The following is a 14,062-nucleotide window of genomic DNA, read 5'->3' on the forward strand; positions in this document are numbered from 1 at the left end:
CGTGATAGGGCAGCAGTAGGACAGAATGTAGTAGGCAGCATTTGCCAAACTCATTTAACTATTAAATCCCCATTTTTGCAGAGCTTAGTGAATATGCGTCACACAAAACCATGTTAGTGTATTTCTTTGAAAATCAGCAGTTTATCAAAATGATATCTCTACCTTTCCCCATCCCCCCATCTACTCCCTAACCCCGTCTCTGGTTGTGTTCAGTGTCCCCCAGGCTGCTAAGAAAGGCTGCACGCGTGAAAACACGGACAGTGGTTCTGACCCCGACATACAGCGGAGAAGCAGACGCGCTCCTGCCTTCCCTGAGAACAGAGGTGTGGACCTGGGGCAAAGGGAAGGAAGGGCAGCTGGGGCATGGTGACGTCCTGCCCAGGTGAGTGCTGCCAGGGCGCGCTGTCAGAAGGGACTCCTGCGGGGGCTTCTCAATCTTTATTTCCCCGTCAAGGAAATTCGGTCTCTTCTACCTCAGACCATTAACTCTGAGCTAAAAAACAACTGTGGTCTTAATCTTGAATTTTTTCCCAACAATAAATGACTTAAGTATTCATGGCATACGTCTTCATCCCATCTTTGATGTATAGGGTAGGGCAAAGCAGGTTAACAGTTATTCGTATGGAAAATAATACAGTAATTAATAAATACAAGAATAAACTCTGTCTCGCATACTCACACTATAAACCTATTTTTGCCCGTCCCTGTATATACATCTTGGAACACAAAGGGCACATTTGGGATAAAGTTGTATTTCATAGGAACCCTTGCATGGTTCAAATTTTTAACTTATATTAAAAAAACACCCAGCAATTTTTTTAACCTGAAAGATGTTTCTCAACTGCCAGAATAACTATAGCTGCAATATTAAGCCATGTCTATCTACGTGCCTCAAGGAAAAACTTGTTTTAAGAGGAACTCCTATGATATTAACAAGTTAGCCATTTGTGAAGGTGTGTAACTGGAATGATTATCTAAAACAGTTAATGTTAATGTCTATTCCCTCTATGGTTGCATTGTGTCCTAAGTATCTCTTTACTGTATGAATCATTTAATAGTTTGATGATTCTTAACAAGTTCTGAATTATGGTGGTTAATTTGTGATTGATAGATAAAAATTAAGTTGAAACCATCCAAAATTACATTTAGGAGTAATTGAACATATGTCCATCATTTTAATTGCAATGTTTTCTTTTGAAATGTGTATTATTACCTGAAAGTACTTACTCTATAATTTGAGAAAAGTCATGATTCATGCTGAGAATACTTTTTTGAGTTTGTGTGTTTATGTTTTTCTTTAAGGCTTCAACCATTGTGTGTAAAATGTCTGGATGGTAAAGAGATAATTCACCTAGAGGCAGGTGGCTACCATTCCCTTGCACTTACTGCGAAATCCCAGGTAGGAGGCAAACTATTACAAGCTGATTTTAATTTCATGGAAGGCCAACGTGACAAGATTGGACCATTATTTCTTGAGTATCTGCTATGTGTCAAGCAACAATCTCATATCTTATTTGATCTTTCCAGTGTTTTACATTGCATTGCATTATTTCCATTTTACAGATGGGGAAGGGGGGTTTAGAGAAATTACATAACTTGTCTAAAGTCACACAGGTGATAGTAGAGTTTGGATTTAAGGTATACCTGTAAGAGAATCTTTCTATAATGTGCACTCATCTAAAAACAGAACTTGAAATTTTCCAGGGTATTCTAGGAGAATAAGCATAGGCAATGAGCCACATAAATTCTGAAAATGAACAGAAATATTAGCCACATAAAATATTGTAAAACTGTGCTGTCTGCCCGTTATCTCTGGTCTTTTTAAAATGAATTTCCGAGTAGAAAGACTAGTATCGATATAAGTAATTTGTGGGAAGGCTAGTATAAGTAATTTATGTGTAACTATTGGTATATATACAATATAGTATATATGTTATTTTAAAGACTCAGAATTGACATGCAAAGTTAGATTCACTACTCTTACCTACTTTCCTGTGATTTTCTAATAGGTTTACTCATGGGGCAGCAATACCTTTGGCCAACTTGGGCATTCCGATTTTCCAACAACTGTTCCTCGTCTTGCAAAGGTACTTTTGTGAACTTGATAAACTTCTGTAGTAACTTATTCCCGAATTCTACGTTATAAAAAACAATCCATTTCTAAATTTAAAACTAACAGAGGATTTCTTCTTTCCCCTGTTTTTTCTGCGTTTGATTGGGTACATTGCTGGGAAAATTTACCCTTTGCACCACACTTGTTTAAGTAAGCTAATATTTCAGTTCCTGTGGACCTGAAGTTCTGCCTCATTCCCTCATCTTGGACCGACAATATCTTGCTGTCGTTACAGGTAAAGAGTGACAATGGAGTCTGGAGTGTAGCTGCAGGCCAGGATTATTCCCTGTTTTTAGTGGATACAGAAGACTTCCAGCCTGGGTTATATTACAGTGGCCGGCAGGACCATACAGAAGGTGACAACCTTCCAGAGAATCCCAGTGGTACTAAGGCTCCAGTACTTCTCTCCTGTAGTAAGGTGAACAGGACTTGGATCCTAAGGCCCACATTCTGTAACACACGAGAAATACTTTGTTTTTGTCATTTGTGCATATGCCTGTTACTAAGTATCTTTGACTACTGTGTTACACTACTGTGCAAGCCCTTCCCATCCTCTCCTTCACTCCTTATCCCCCTTCCCTGACTTATATCCACAGTGCATATCACTAACACATTACATAACTTATTTGTCTATTGTCTGTCCTTATCTGTAAGATTCATAAAAGTCGAGATTTTAGGATTTCGTATGTACTGCTATATCCTCATAGTAAATACTTTATTTGTTGAATTAACATCTTCTTGTAGGAATATTAAAAAGTACGTTTTGCAGTGACGTTTCTTGACTGCATTTGTGGATCTCTCAGAGGTGAATTAGAATAGAAATAGAGATAAATTTTTAACTAAGTGGCAGTAAAAATCCCAAGGGCCACAGGCCACCACAGTGACCTGTTTGCCATCACTTCCCTGTTTCTCCTAGCTTTTCACTTTATGTACTACTGTTCATCCCTTTTTCATTTGTTGATCTGAATTTCTTTGCTTTCCTACTTTCTCATTCTTTTTCATAAACTTAAATCATTGGCCAGTTTCTAGTGTGTTTTCCCCTCTCCCCCCACTAAGGTAACTCACATCCTCTAAGCTCTGTGCCTTCAAGGAAATTAACCCTCCAAGCTAGTTCATTCTGGATTTCTTATTCTTACTGAATAATATATCCTATGGACTGTTTTTTATCCTTGGTGTTTTTCTGGCTAAATATGTGAGCTGTGAATGTACCCGGACAAGCTCTTCCATGCTGAAGGCAACACTGGCTGAGACTTGGCTCTTAAACTATATATAGCCTGATACTCCACACACACTAATTGGCCATGCCATATGCCTGCCACCCCAGTGGGTCTGAGGAGACTGGGCGGTCTTTGAGGGCATGACAGTCAATTAGCATATTCTCTTCTTATTGGCTGTGGGTGCCACCATCTTTGTGAGAGCATGACAGTCAATTAGCATATTCTCTCTTTATTTGATAGGATTGGGTCTGCAGCATATTCACATATGCCTATTAAACAGGCATATGTGAATAAAGGCATTGAATGTTTTTATTCAGTGGTGTCATAAATAAGTGAAAAAAGTACATTTTTAGATAAAATCCCTTTATGTTGTAAAGTACTTTTAAAAGACAAGATAACTCCAAGACCTCTGTTATTTTGGTTTATAACACAGCATCCTCTTTGCTCTCATTTGTCCTATTTTATGCAAAAAGGAATCCTATCTACATCATTTGGATCGTTGTATATTCAGAGTGTGTGTCTGTGGTACTGAGCACATATAATATGAAATAAAAGGTTTTTTGGCAACAAATAAAAGTATAGTGTATATAGTTAGTTATAGTTACAGATATAAATATATAATTCTGATGTACTGGTAAACCATCTCTAAAATTAACATCAAAACAAAGCCAAAAGCCCTGATCTGTAGTCTTTGCCCATTTTGTTTATGATTTTATTATTGCCAACTTAAGCTACCAGTAATTCCTGAATATTTGCCAGTTGGCTTCTCCCCAGCTGATATAAACCAGCTGCAGTGTCCAAATTGCTGCTAGTAAAGTATATCTTATCTTTAATCTTTTCTTGTCCTGTGTTTTAGCTTGGATATATAAGCAGAGTGGCAGCTGGAAAAGACAGCTATCTAGCCTTGGTGGACAAGAACATTATGGGGTATATTGCCAGTCTCCATGAGTTGGCTGCTACAGAAAGAAGGTTTTATTCAAAACTAAGTGACATCAAATCTCAGATTCTCAGGCCTCTTCTCAGTTTAGGTAAGTAGAACACTCTTGTTTTACCTGTTCTTCCTATATTTGCATAATGGTTTGCTGCTTGCTTTCCATTCTCTTCTTTTTGTACACAGGCAGCCAACACCTTGCAAACCATTCCCGCGTTTTCAGTGGCCCAGCTGCCGCTCTCCTATCCTACCACTTCCGGAGCTCCTTCCGCTGTAGAAGTAGAAAATGGAGCTTTTGGAATATTCATGGCAGAGAAGCAGAAATAGCTTTGGGACAGTTGATCCTAGGAGCTAGACTTCCAAACAAAACTCTGGCCCCACCAGCCCTAAGATGTATTACACACTGTCTTTGTTATAGTTCCTAGAATTAAGTAGAGATTGATTTGAATTTGTTGATAACTGTAAGAGTGCTAGGGTCTTATCCCACATTAGCATAAATTGATGAAATTAGATTCTTCTTTTTTTTTTTTAAATATATTTTTTATTGATTTTAGAGAGGAGGGGAGAGAGAAAGAAACATCAATGATGAGAAAGAATCATTGAAAGGTTACCTTCTGTATGCCCCACACTGGGGATTGAGCCCACAACCTGGGCATGTGCCCTGACTGGGAATAGAACGGTGACCTCCTGGTTCATAGGTCAATATTCAACCACTAAGCCACACTGGGCCTTATTTAAAAAATTTTCTAGGTTTGGCCCTGCACTCAGAAAATGGAGAGGAAGTTTTATTTCTTTCTATCTCCCGTACTCAATGGGCCCCTCTGAGGACTCACAATTCAGGCCAATATTCTAGTACTAAATTCTACCTCTTTAGTGCACCAGCTTTTCCACAGTGAAGCGACATTGGCTTGTATGGATCATTGTTCATTGTTTTCAGTGGGAAAACATCTACTTTTCAAACAACTAACTTAGTGTTTTCTTTGTATGTTAGAAACTCTGAATTAAAAAAAAGAAAAAAGGAAAAGGTATTTTGCTTTTTTGAATGTAGTAGAGTCCCCTGCTCTATAAATTCCCCTTCAGTGGGTGGACCCAATACCCTAGGACTTTGGCAAGGGGAGGAAGCAGTCCAAGCTATAGGCTTCCAGGAGTGCTCTGACAGGAAAGAAAATGCTGCTAGGTGAGGCCAGTTTCTGTGTTTGTCTCCCCTGGTCTGCTCGTCAGCCTTATGGCCGGAGAGAAGTCCTAGAAACTAGGACCTCTGGATCGGAAAAGAGCACATAGGCTCCTGATGCCCTCTGTACAGTTTAGAGCAACCTGGGAAGTGTAGGGTTTGGATTGCCCTCTCTGTGCTGAAGTGGTGGGCTTGTCCAAAGAATAAGTTGAGTAGAAGTACAAAAAGTTGAAAATGTTAACCAAACTGTAACTATAGAAGTGAGTTTAATTCCTGGCTGTCCCTCACCAGTTGTGTGAAATTAGGTACTTCCGTTCTCTTGGCTTCAGATTACTTATCTTCAAAATGGGAGGAGAGTTGGGTTGGCTCAGTGGCTCTCACATTTGGTGAACCTGCAGAATTACCTCAAAAACTTTTCTTTTTAACTTATCCATCTAACCCTGGCCTCTTGAGTCAGAATCTGTGGGGCCCCTGTGAGGGTTTCTTTAGCAAGTTCCTCAGTGACTTGATTCTGTGGCCTCTGAAGTTGCTTTCTTTAACTATGTGATTATTGGGGTTCCACAGTTGAGAATTCTTAAAGAAAAGGGAAATTCATAATCCTAATTGTAAGGAAGTATTCAGGAAATAAATCTTTAGGTTATGTCATCATCATCATCATTTTGTTACAGAAAATTTGGGCACCGCAAGTACTGTCCAGCTGTTGCAAGAAGTGGCAAGCCGATTCAGTAAGCTGTGTTACTTAATTGGGCAGCATGGAGCCTCACTGAGCAGCTTCCTTCAAGGGGTCAAGGAAGCCAGGAGCCTGGTCATTCTGAAGCATGCCAGTCTCTTCTTGGATAGTTACACAGAGCAAGTATCCAGTCCCGTGTCATGTTCAACCTCTGCAGGGTTTTTCTGCTAAGAACAGCTCCTTAATCAGAGGAGACTAGATTAGGGAGAGTGATATAAGGTAATAGAAATTGCAAAGCAGTATTTTAATCTTAGGACAACTATAGTTCTACATTGCTAAAATTGTACTGTTTTTCTAAGGGGGAAAAAAGCTTTAAAAATAATTCTCATATTTTCTATATCCTAGCATAAAGTATACTGTAATAAATATGAATATATAAACATTCCGTTTAAAGAACAAAGTTGTATACTTAAGTAAATTATACTAAACTTTGAGGAAATAAGTTATTAAATAAATTATTTCAAGACCGATTACTGATTGCAAATGTGGAGCTGTTTCAAGGGAATGGAGGGTTTAAAGACCAATCTCTCTTTGAAAATAAAGATGCTCTCTAAATAAAACCAAGGATAGTTATTTAAGGCTCTTTTCATGTTTTTCAAGTAAACTATCCCAAGTCTATTTGAAAATTTAAATATTTCTCACTTTTTCTTAATTTATAGTTTGACATTGTGATGTGAGATATAATTTAAGTGTTATTTTAATGTCTATTAATGTTTATTGTTCATCTGAAGTGTAGGTTTTCTCCTTTGACTGAATAGCAACTAAGTGCCGGGCTCTGTACACAGCTCCAGGACCTCGGCAGCACAGGGCAGAGCCAGGGAAGAGCACAGCGCAGGAGTCATGTGCTGTTGGTGTTCTGTGTGGGTTATTTAGACTATAAACAATGTTGGGTACTGACAGCTGTACAAGGCAAGCTAGTCAGTTTAGGGCGTCCATAATCCTCCCACCCAGAAATAAGCATTGTTCATAATCTTAGTGTATTTCCTTTGGACTTATCATATATGTGCAAATGGAGGTATGTGATTTTAATTCTCAGCAAAGTTTAATATACTTGAAGCTATTGTGTGAGTGGAAAAGACTCTGGTTGTAGTCTTTTAACTCATCATCTTTCAGACATGAAAATAACATAATTTGAAACCAATTTGCTTTTTTGAGCTAAATTTTGTTTGTGTGAAGGTTTCAGTTTTTAGTAGCATAATTTTTCTTTTTTTACTTATATTCAGTGCAGTCTGTTTCAATTCTTTTTCTTCTCTGATACTTCAGAATTTATGCTTGAAATGCTTTTTATTTTGATATAATGGGTTCTTTTTTAACATAATTTATTCATACAGATGAAACAAGTAAATTTTTAACTTTTAAATATGTTTTTATTGATTTCAGAGAAAGGAACGAATAGGGAGAGAGATAGAAACATCAGTCGGCTACCTCCTGCATGCCCCTCTACAGGGGGGTTAAGCACTTAACCCGGGTGCATGCCTTGACTGGGAATCAAACGATGACCTCCTGGTATATGGGATGATGCTCAACCAACTGATTTATACTGGCTGGGCTATTTATGAATTTTAAAAATTATTTTTAATTATGGTATAAAATATATGTAACATAAACTTTACCATTGTAACCATTTTTTTAATATGCTCTTACTGATTTTTTAAAATTTATTTTATTATTTATGTTTGTTTTTCAACATCATTTTTTTTAAATCCTCACCCGAGGGTATTTTCCATTGACTTTTAGAGAGAGGGAAAGACAGAGAGAAATATCGATGTAGAGGAACATTGGTTGCCTCTTGCACTTACCCTGGACCCTGCAACTGAGGAACGTGCCCTTAACCAGAATCAAACCCAGGACCCTTCAGTCTGTAGGCTGACACTCTATCCATTAAGTCAAACTGGTAGGGCTGATTTTTTTTTTTTTTTTTTTTTTTTTTTTTTTTTTTTTAGAGAAAGGGAAAAAAGAGAGAGAGAGATCCCTACCAGGGATCAAGCCTGCAACCAGGAGCATGTGCCCTGACTATGGGTGAACATGGTTCCATGTACCAAGAGGTCATGGAATCATGTTCAACCATGTTAATCATATTTTCTCAGATTTGTTAAGTTACTAAGTAAAATCTACCAGATACATTCTAACATCTTCTGCATAGCTTTAGGTGAGTGTTTTTTAAAATTTTTTATCATGTTAGCATCTTTACTAAGATGGCTTTTTTCCTTCCCCCAGATTTTGTGATTATCACATAACCTGCCCTTCTCTTCAGTCCTTTATAGTTCATGAATGTTGATATCATAAAAATGCTGAAACTTATTGGAGAGATGCTGGATGCTTGTTCAGAAACTCAGAACTAATATGCACTTGAACACTAATGTACATGTTTTCTTTTTTGCTGAAGGTATTGTACATCTATTACACATTTCCTGGTTATGGGAGGATTCCAGCTGCTCGCTAAGCCTGCCATGTAAGCAGATACCTTCCAGTTATCATTCATATCAAGTCAATATTTGAAATTATTTTAAAGTATTCATTTTAAAAGAGAGCAGTTTGAGAACCTCTAGAGCCCAGAACATAACTAGCGAGCCTACGTGGAAGTGTGGATCTTGGATAATAAGGCGCAGGCTCTCATCACTTAGCTGGTTTATCACTTAGCTGCTTACTTCAGGCTAGTCTGTTGGGTTCATCATTATATAGGGTTTATAATAATAATTGTTATTATTATAAAATATACATAACATAATATTTATCATTTTACCATTCCTAATTGTACCCTTCTCTGATGTTATAGGTAACACCATTACCTATAAACAAGACTAATTTAAATTATCCCCAACAAAAACTCAGTACCCATTAAACAATAAGTTACCTTTTCTCCCTTCCCACAGCCCCTGGTAACTTATATTCTATTTCCTGTCTATGAATTGCCTATTCTATAAGAAATCATACAGTATTTGTGCTTCTGTATATGACTTATTTCCCGAAGCATCATGTTTTCAGAGTACTTCCATGTTGTATATACCAAAATTTTATTCCATTGTATGGTTGAATAATATTCCATTGTATATATACAACACATTTTGTTTATTCATTCATCTGTTGATGGACGTTTGGGTTGTTTCTCTCTTTAATATAATTATTTTTTTGAGTAACAAGTATAAACCTAGCCATGTAAGGGAAGAGCAGTATTGTCACTATTAGATCAACAACACCTAAGAAAGAGAAGCTACGCAGTTTCTGGTTCAGATTTCCTGAGAGCATACGAGGGCCCCTCTTGGGAAAGTCTATAGGCAAGGAAATAAATCCTGAAAATTAATGGGGTTCACAAAAGTTGGAACATTTCTGTCTAGTGCTGGGCTTTCAGGAGAAACATGGTCAGAGTATGTGTTTGCCATGTAATATGCCCTTCTCTCAGGAGCAGGTCAAAGCAGAACACTTGTAAAGGCGTAAGCTAGTGTCCTCAAGGTATCTCAGCAGCACAACACAGAGGTGGAAGCAGAAACAGTCACACAAGCCAAGTACAAATAAAACTCTGGGCCAGTTCCCCAGGTCATTCTCTCTTAATTGCATTATAAAAGAATCCAGTTTGTGCCATTGAACTTTGGGGTTCCTGGAAGTTATTACACATTTTTTTCCATCTTTCCACAATAACATTTCATAGCTTCTGACTTAGCATTTCTTTTTTATTTCATAGTTCCCTGAGGGATTATAAAATGATTCATTCTTGCCTTATAGTCTTGTGTGGCATTGTCTTATTTGAGGCCTTGTAGCTTAGAATTGTAGCATAATGCTCGTAAAGCACTCAGGCCTGGCACATAATTGCTCATTAAGTGGCAGATAATTATTATTCTGTCACATGAATTCTTTCTTTTTTATAAAAGTATTTGGTCTAGTGAGTATAGTCCCAGTGGACATTAAAGTTTACAGTAAAATGTTAATTAATGAGTTTATATATAAAATTGAGTATGAAAATTAAATGTTGGCTGAAATTTGAAATGCTTTTGAAGATCTCAGCATTGAAATATTTGAATATAATTTGCTTTATTATTTCCTGTTCATTATAGTACTGGTACCTACAGCTCTATTACTCTCCTGTAGTAAACTCTTATTAGGTGACCAACACTTAATAAAAAGAAGAAATTAGACGTATTTTAACATTTCATGCCAATTTTAGTGGAGCAAAGAGTTTTGTTTTTTTTTTCCCCTCCAGTATTTCTGTTTATCACAACTGATTAGAGCAATTTTTTTGCTGTGACTTTTGGCTTAGAAATTAATAGATAATGATGTTAGCTGGTCTTCAAGTATTCCCTGAAATGGTGAGTTGCATGAGTTATTTCCTAGAACATGAGGCACAAATCTGAGATTAATCATCTCTGTTATGGAGTTACTTATTCCTACCTACCATTTGCTACTTTTCATATTTAAAAAAACCCCATCTTGTAGGCAGAGAAACTCTTTTAATTATATCTGGCTTATTTTATTTTATTGATTGTCTACTATTCCATAACACCTAGAGATGTGCATTCTGGGAAAGGTAGGATCTAGTGAAATATTTTTATTCAGTATCATGCATGTTGTCATTACCAAAATGATTAACTTAATCTCTTTTTGTTCCACCTCCAGTGATTTCCTAAATAAAAACCAAGAGCTGTTGCAAGATTTATCAGAAGTGACTGATGAAAACATGCAGTTGATAGAAATACTGAATACTTTGTTTTTCTTGCCAACTAGACGACTTCATAATTATGCAGAAGTTTTGCTAAAGCTTGCTACTTGTTTTGAAGTGGTAAGCCCCGTATGTATTTTCTTTGGACACTTGGGAAGCCAAGGGTCATAGTTAATTTGCTTGCTTGTTTGTTTGTTAGGATTATGCCACTCTACAACCTGGAATTCTACTAATTTAATATTTATATATATTTAATTAACTTTATTTTTCTTCAGGGAAGTTAAAGAAAAATGTATAGCTATAGGTAAATCTAGTTTTCTTGGCGGTGGATTCAGTTTCCTCTCAGAATATTATTGAGATAAGTTGTACTCATGTTATGAAACCGTGTATAAAGTTGAGAGCCAAGTATGAGTGCTAGTCATTCAATAAATGTTAAAGTTTACCAAGTGCACACTGAGTACAAGTTACACAGAGCTTTCAAACACAGGCTCTCTGTATAAACAACACACACCTGTAAGGCTGTGGAGTTGCCCTCGCCTGGACTCCTGGTAGATTAATACCAGGTATTTAGGTCACCATGGCATATGCTATGAGAAATCACAGTGTTACAGGATTTCATCATATGTTAGCTGGTCTACTTTCTGTATAAAATTAGTTAAGTGGAATCCTAGAAAATCAACACTGCTCTTAAGAAGTGGGTGTATGATAAAACTGGTCTTGAGATATTCGCCTTTGAAGTTGTACTGAAATGTGCAGTTTCGTTTCATTTCCTGTGTGAAGGGTTCTAGAGAAACCATGATGACTTCAGGGTTCCTTATAGTTTAGAATCTTATTAAACTTTGTTTCTTTATCTGGGTAGATTTCAGTCTCCAGAGTGACCCAAGAACTGATATAGGCTATCTACATTTGATCCTACTGGGGTCCTGTAGGTGATTTCTTTAGTTTAACCCAAACTGACTTAGTTTTAGCAATGAAGATTTTTGCTACACAAACAACCCAATGAGATACAGATATTACCTCAATATATCCTCAATTAATTAAAAACCTTCCCTCCTAGAAAACTTGGAATTGTGAAAAGAGTGATATTGTTCTATTTCTATGCCGGGACTGGTTTGGCTCAGTGGATAGAGCGTCGGCCTGGGAACTGAAGGGTCCCGGGTTCGATTCCGGTCAAGGGCATGTACCTTGGTTGCGGGTGCATCCCCAGTAGGGGGTGTGCAAGAGGCAGCTGATCGATGATTCTCTCTCATCGATGTTTCTAACTCTCTATCCCTCTCTCTTTCTCTCTGTGAAAAATCAATAAAATATATTAAAAAAAAAAAAAAAGAGTGATATTGTTCTATTTCTAGTCTCAAGGGTCCAAATTCTATGTAAAAAATACAGACTCCACAATCAGATACCTTTTTTGTTTCTTCTACCCTGTTTCAGAGAAGAATATCCACAATTATTTAAAATGACTATTGAAATACTCTTTTCTTTCCTAGCAATATATTTTTATAAAGCAAGATTTTCTTCTTATATTTCAACCCTAAAAGATTAAATGCAATAGCAGTTATCATTTTTTAAGCCAGATGATAAAGAGATTTGAAAAAATTGTAGAACAATGCCACTTTCTCACTAAAAAAAATTTTTTTGTTTAGGAAAATTTGTTATTTTTTATTTAAAATGTTATTGTATTGTTATTGATTGCTCAATTGTTGAGCATCAACCTGTGAACCAGGAGGTCATGGTTCAATTCCCACTCAGGGCACAGGTGTGCATGAGGCAGCTGATCAAAGATTCTGATGTTCCTATCTCTCTCTCCCTCTCCCTTCCTCTCTGGAATAAATAAAAATATATTATAAAAATAGAATGTTATTGTATTTGAAGTAAATTAAAAATAGTTTTATTTCTCAACTGTATCTTCTAATATGGTGAATATCAACATATATAACCCATATAAGCAAAATGGAGGGAACATGAGAACAAAACATTTGAAGTTCCCAGTCTATCCTAAGTTTTCTTTTATTTTTTTTCTCTTTTTTAATATATTTTATTGATTTTTTTACAGAGAGGAAGGGAGAGGGAGAGAGAGTTATAAATATCAATGAGAGAGAAACATCAATCAGCTGCCCCCTGCACACCCCTACTGGGGATTTGCCTGCAACCAAGCTATATGTGCTTGACCAGCATCGAACTTGGGACCCTTGAGTCTGCAAGCCAATGTTCTGTCCCCTGAGCCAAACCAGTTAGGGCTATCCTGAGTTTTCTACTGCTCTACTCACTAATAATTACCAGTGTTTGTTTCTTCCACCCTGGATTTATTTCTCTATTTCTTTTTTATCTATATGCTACAGAATTTTCTGGAACTATTCTGCTTTTTGCTCAGCTCCATTTAGTATATCAGCAGTATTTACTCCCTAAATTTAATACTAAGTATCTGAACCACACAGAGGCTACAGATTCTGGACAATTGTTTTATATTATTTTCCCCCTTTGATATATTGGCCTCTAGACATCTCCAGAATACCAGAAACTGCAGGATTCCAGTTCTTGTTATGAGTCTCTTGCTCTCCATCTCGGCAGGAAAAGGAAGGAAGCAGAATACACCCTGGGCTTCTGGAAGACCTTCCCTGGCAAAATGACGGTAAGTAGGCCATGCCAACTGCCATGACCTCAGCAAACAGCAGGCATATCCGTAACAACTGCCACCGTTTCCTTCATTCCTCACTCATTTGTGGTGAGAATGCTTTAATACCCATTGCCAAGGGTGGTCTAAGGACCACAGCCGTGGATGTTCTAAACATCTCCTTTCCTCATTCCTAGTAATCCTCTCCGAACATGTGTCTCACTTTCTTTTGTTTGTTTCAATCTTTTTCATCTCCTTTGGTTGCTAATTTTATGGTATATTTGGATTGCATTTAAATTTAGGTTTAACATCAAGCTAAGCTAGGACCAACAGGTTTCCTAAATGTATTATTGTATATTTTTTATTTTGCCCTTTGCATATTAAAATAATTCTGGTGATTTGATTTTATATTTATTTTTAATTCCAGGATTCCTTAAGGAAGCCAGAGCGCCGGCTGCTGTGTGAGAGCAGTAACCGAGCCTTATCTCTGCAGCATGCTGGGAGGTTCTCTGTGAACTGGTTCATTCTCTTTAATGATGCACTGGTCCATGCCCAGGTAGGCCGGATTCCTCACCTTAAAAAAACACTGGAGGGAAAGTGGAGTATTCTACTTATTTAATTAACTAGGGACACAGTGCAGG

General features: G+C 37.1%; 1 protein-coding gene across 10 annotated transcripts in view; it reads left to right on the plus strand.

Moving 5' to 3' along the window:
• Positions 1–14,062, plus strand: part of ALS2 (alsin Rho guanine nucleotide exchange factor ALS2) — a 52,645-nt gene that overhangs the window by 19,104 nt on the left and 19,479 nt on the right. For 8 of the 10 annotated variants that reach the window (XR_004984972.2, XM_036421547.2, XM_036421550.2 and 5 more), the window contains exons 6-15: positions 214–382; positions 1,303–1,399; positions 2,010–2,087; positions 2,349–2,531; positions 4,187–4,358; positions 6,101–6,281; positions 8,549–8,614; positions 10,771–10,933; positions 13,308–13,439; positions 13,849–13,977. Coding sequence is in view for 9 of the 10 variants with exons in the window: in XM_036421547.2 (XP_036277440.1) it covers positions 214–382; positions 1,303–1,399; positions 2,010–2,087; positions 2,349–2,531; positions 4,187–4,358; positions 6,101–6,281; positions 8,549–8,614; positions 10,771–10,933; positions 13,308–13,439; positions 13,849–13,977 (1,370 nt within the window). In the remaining variant the exon portion in view is untranslated. The remainder of the gene's footprint in view (positions 1–213; positions 383–1,302; positions 1,400–2,009; positions 2,088–2,348; positions 2,532–4,186; positions 4,359–6,100; positions 6,282–8,548; positions 8,615–10,770; positions 10,934–13,307; positions 13,440–13,848; positions 13,978–14,062) is intronic. The other 2 variants (XM_036421548.2, XM_036421552.2) reach the window with 2 other exon arrangements.

This window comes from Pipistrellus kuhlii, unplaced genomic scaffold (genome assembly GCF_014108245.1).
Source record: "Pipistrellus kuhlii isolate mPipKuh1 unplaced genomic scaffold, mPipKuh1.p scaffold_m20_p_7, whole genome shotgun sequence".
Classification (NCBI taxonomy): Eukaryota; Metazoa; Chordata; class Mammalia; order Chiroptera; family Vespertilionidae; genus Pipistrellus; species Pipistrellus kuhlii.